General features: G+C 57.4%; 1 protein-coding gene across 1 annotated transcript; it reads left to right on the top strand.

The window, feature by feature from the left end:
- LOC128402665 (serine/arginine repetitive matrix protein 1-like) lies at positions 1 to 3,201 on the top strand. Its single transcript, XM_053366957.1, has one exon. The coding sequence runs from the start codon at positions 270 to 272 to the stop codon at positions 3,198 to 3,200; it is 2,931 nt and encodes a 976-aa protein (XP_053222932.1). The 5' UTR covers positions 1 to 269; the 3' UTR covers position 3,201.
- Positions 3,202 to 4,544: the final 1,343 nt, after the last annotated feature.

Genomic DNA, 4,544 nt, shown 5'->3' with positions numbered 1-4,544 from the left:
CAGTGCTTTGAAGGGCTGTGCATAGGAGAGGAGGCCATGGCTTCTAGGCAGGTCCTCAGGGTTGTGTCTGATGACGTCACAGTCCAGCAGGATGACATCACGGCTTTGTGATCTTGCCAGGACCCTCTGGGATGAGGAAATGGAGGGGCCCTTGAAGATGCTCCCAGAACAACCAGGTGCTTTATGGAGGGCCCAAGATCACCTGTGCTTAGCACTGCCGGCAGGGCTTGTGCCCCAACGGAGGAGGACCAGGGGAAGCCAGCGGCGCCATGGGCTCCAATGAGAAGGGGTCGCCCGCCAGGATGGTTCTGCCTGTTCCAGCCAACGTAGCCCAAGAGCCCCGCCAGGGCTCTCCCCGGCGAAGCAGAGAGACCCAGAGGAACACGTCCCCTCGACGAGAAGGAGCCTCCGGCACCCGGTCCCATCGAGGGAGCAGCCCTCAGAGAGCCAGTGAGTTTCTGAGAAGCTCCTCGCCCCCCAGAGGGAGCGATGCAGGCCAGAGCTCCTCCCCTCGGCGAGGAAGTGAACTGTCCCAGAATGCATTGCCCCAGAGGGGGAGCGTCAGTGAGGCTCCCCGGAGACTGTCCGTTCCGCCAGCTGCCTCTTCACGGAAGGGAAGCGAGGTCTCCCAGGGCACCCTTTCTCAGAGGGGGGCCGAGGAACCCCGAAGGCCGTCTGCTCCAAGAGGGCCAAACTACCTCGTTCCGGGCCCTTCTCTGCAGAGAGGGAGTGGGGTCTCCGAGAATTCGTTCTACCAACAACCGGGTGACCTTCCGCGGAACAATTCTCCCTACAGAGGAAGCGACGCTTTCTGGAGCAGGACCTCCTCACCAAAAGGGGGCGAACTCCCAGCTGGGACCTCATCCCGCCGAGCGAGTGAGCTCTCCCAGGGACCTGCCTTGAGGTCAGGGTGTCAGGAAGAAAACGAGCTCTCCTTCGGGGGTCCTCCGCAGAGAGGGAGGACGTCCATCCGGAACATCTCTCCTCAGCCGGTGGTGGACTACCGGTGCGGCAAGTGTTCCATCCAGCCGGGGCAGCTCACCATGACGAACAGCCAGATGCTGATGGCGATGCAACAGAGCCTCAATTCGCAACGGGAGGAAATCTACCAGAGGTCCCGGGCTGCATCCAGAATAGGGAGAACCCAAGTAGACAACAGATGCATCCCCATCTCCCCAAATCCGAGTGACTTGCCCCAGGTGACAACCCAGAGCTACCTGAGGCCTATGGCAAGTCCCAAGGAGGATTCTGCACGAGTAAATCCCCCCAAAAGGGAATCCTTTCAGGTGCCCAAGGCGTTTCCTCAGCTGGCACTGGAATTGGGACCACAGGACACCTGCCAGCCACCTCGGAAACTCATCCGCAAACATGTCCCCAACCCCAAGGACGAGTGGACCCAGACGGAGCCGGCCTACAAGGTCTCCGTTTTCCCAAAGAGCGACTCTCCTCAAGCAGAGGTGTGGTTGGCCCTTCCTCTCCCCACAGAGGCTGAAGCAAGGAGGAGCTCTCTTGAACCGCACTCTGGACCCACCCGCCGGAAGAGCTCTCCTCCCAGGGAGCCAGACACGAGGCGGGCCACCCCTGAACCGCCCCCTGAACCCACCCGCCGAAGGAGCTCTCCTCCCAGGGAGCCAGACACGAGGCGGGCCACCCCTGAACCGCCCCCTGAACCCACCCGCCGAAGGAGCTCTCCTCCCAGGGAGCCAGACACGAGGCGGGCCACCCCTGAACCGCCCCCTGAACCCACCCGCCGAAGGAGCTCTCCTCCCAGGGAGCCAGACGCAAGGCGAGGCACCCATGAGCCCTCCCAAGAACCCACTTGCCGGAAGAGCTCTCTTCCCAGGGAGCCAGATCCGAGGCGGGGCACCCTTGAACCACCCCCTGAACCCACCTACCGAAGGAGCTCTCCTCCCAGGGAGCCAGACGTGAAGCGGACCTCCCTCCAGGCAAGGTCTGAACCAACCCAGGCCATCTACAGGCCTTCCCTCCACCCTGTGTATGAATCTGAGTATCTCTGCCCAATCCACCAGGAGATGGAGGATGCTTGGAAGCGGGCTTTCTCCCCGGGGCATGAGCCACCTGGCCAGCAACCCCTTTCCACCGCCGAACAGAGAAAAAGTTCCCTCCAAGCCCGGCTCGAACCAGCCCCAAGGGGATCCGTCCCTCAGGAGCCTGAGGCAAGAAGGGTCTCCTTGCTGAAAGATGTCGAAGCCAAGAGGACCCCCCTCCAAACAGTCCCCAAATCCACCATTCGTGTGCCCCCCTGGCCTGACTCTCTGCCGCAAGAATTCCAGCCTGTCTACAGACCTGCTTCTCATCCAGAGAGCGAATCTGAGTACAGGTGCCCTTTTCATAAAGAAATGGAGGCAGCCCTCAGTCGGTCCGCCCCCCCAGGGACTGATATTCCACACAGGGGCTCCCTCGTCAGGGAGACCCCACAGCACGGGAGCCTTGGGCCGGCTTGGACCCAGTCAGAGCCTGGCCTCGATGCCCATCAGGTTCCGAGAGGTTCTCTTCAGCCCACCACTGCCACCATAGCAAGACCCAGGCCCTTGTCGGATCCAGAGGCCACCGTGAACTGGGGACTCTTGCCTCCAAGGCCCTTAAGCAAGTTTGGACCTCAGTCAACTTGGTGGCCTTTGCTTCAGCCAGGCCAAAGCCCTCCCACCCCGGATGTGATGGACAGGCACCTCAGTCTACCAGCTCCAGACTTCGGAGAGAAGCGTCCCAGCTTAGCTCTGGATTTGAGGGAGAAGCCCTGCAGCTTGCCAGCTCCAGATTTGAGGGAGAAGCCTTGTTCCAGCTTAGCTCCAGACTTGAGGGAGATGTTAAGCAGCCCACCGGCTCCGGACCCAGCAAAAGTCGCGGCGGCTTTTCCTGGGGAGCTGGAGGAAGCCTTGGGTTTGCCGCAGGATGCCATTTCCACCTCGAGCCAAGACCTGCCAAGACAGACAGCGCGTTTTGAAGAGCCGCCTGCCCACCTGGACCAGAGGCCGCAGTGTGTGGGCCCCAGCAGTGAGGCCGATGACCTCATCAACCTGCAGCGAGGGAAGGACCCCCTGAGGTTTAGTGCTTTCTTTGTGGGTATGTTGCAGGAGTCTGTTGGGCTGCGTCTTGTGCCACCAGGCCGGGCCCCCCTTGAGGAGGGCAGAGGAGGCTGCGCTCATCAGAGGCAAGGTGGATTTGCAAAGATGAAATAAAAAGCCCCCCCTCCACCCCATTAGTTTTTAAAAAATAAATTAAAACATGAAGTCAGCTTTAGCTGTGATTACTGCATTGTAAGGGGTTGGACTAGATGACCCTTTGTGTCCCTGCCAGTTCTGCAAATCTATGATTACCTGTTTGCATGTGGAAGGTCCTGCACTCCATTCCTGGTGTCCCCAGTTAGGTAGGTTTCTTTGCTTGAAACTCTGAAGAGGTGGTGCTGCTGCCAGTCAGAGTGGTCAGTGCTGAGCTAGGCAGGGCTGGACACAGTAGTGCAGTCATCAGACCTGGTGAGGGCTGGTCCAATACATTTTGCCACCTGAGGCAAAGGACAAGATAACACCTGCCCCCATTCGACATACAGAATCTGACTGGACTCACAAATGGCACTTATTTCGACAACATCCCCAACTGTGCCTGAGGCAGGAGGGCAGCTTAGGGGGTGCAGGAGGAAGGGTTGCAGGACTGCTGTTTGCCACTCTTACGGCACCTGCCGCCCGAGGCTGCTGCCTTACTCTGAAGAAGGATCCCACTGCCTGTCCAGTTGAGTTCCATCCGTGAGTTTGGAGGTTGGCACCACCTTCTCCCCACTCAGGCTCCTTTGGGAAGAAGGCAGGGTATAAATTCAGTCAACAGAAGGCCTTTGGTCAGGCCTGTGTGGAAAAATGGCTGCCCAAGGTCGCTTTCTCAACCTGCCTTATGGTAGGGCTGGCTCTCAGTCCAGTTCCTGTTCAGCTAAGGGCAAGGCAGAAAAAATACCGACAGGCAATACCGACAGAAAATTTCCTTTTCAGTCTCTCTCATTCCACATTTTCACAGTTTGCATTAAAAAAAAAATCCCCATGAAAATTCACCAGCATTTTACTGTGATTTCCTCCCAACATACACCTTTTTGAATGCAATATTGCATAATATGCTCATTTTGGCAAAACAACTTCCCCATATCAAATGCATTTCTTAATGTCATTGTGCTGGACATATGCCTTTTAATGCACGATTTACTGCACCAAGTACATGCACTTCCGCACATGTCGCTTGGATGGAGAAATGCATTGCAAATTTCGGAGAAAAGCGAATTTTGTAAGATGAACTGTGTTTTGGTAGGCATGTTGATTTGGGAAGTGCGAATCAGGTGGCTCCACCTTAAAATGAGGAAAGGATGGGATTTCTCCACCTCTCCCAAGCACGCCCCCTATATATGGCACTCACTCAGGTCAGCTGAGACAGGGTCACAGTGCAGCGTAACATTAATTGGAGATGCCCTTAGGGATTGAACTGGGGACCTTCTGCATGCCAAGCAGGTTGCTTTGCCACCAGTGGCAGCTGCTGCCCATTGGGAA

The sequence above is a fragment of the Podarcis raffonei genome, chromosome 15, assembly GCF_027172205.1.
Source record: "Podarcis raffonei isolate rPodRaf1 chromosome 15, rPodRaf1.pri, whole genome shotgun sequence".
Taxonomy (NCBI): domain Eukaryota; kingdom Metazoa; phylum Chordata; class Lepidosauria; order Squamata; family Lacertidae; genus Podarcis; species Podarcis raffonei.
The sequence above is the reverse complement of the archived record's forward strand: the minus strand, read 5'-3'. Positions and strand labels throughout refer to the sequence as shown.

What these genes read in the sequence shown, in the direction of transcription:
- LOC128402665 (XM_053366957.1), top strand. Translation starts at nt 270, where the DNA reads ATGGGCTCCAATGAGAAGGGGTCGCCCGCCAGGATGGTTCTGCCTGTT.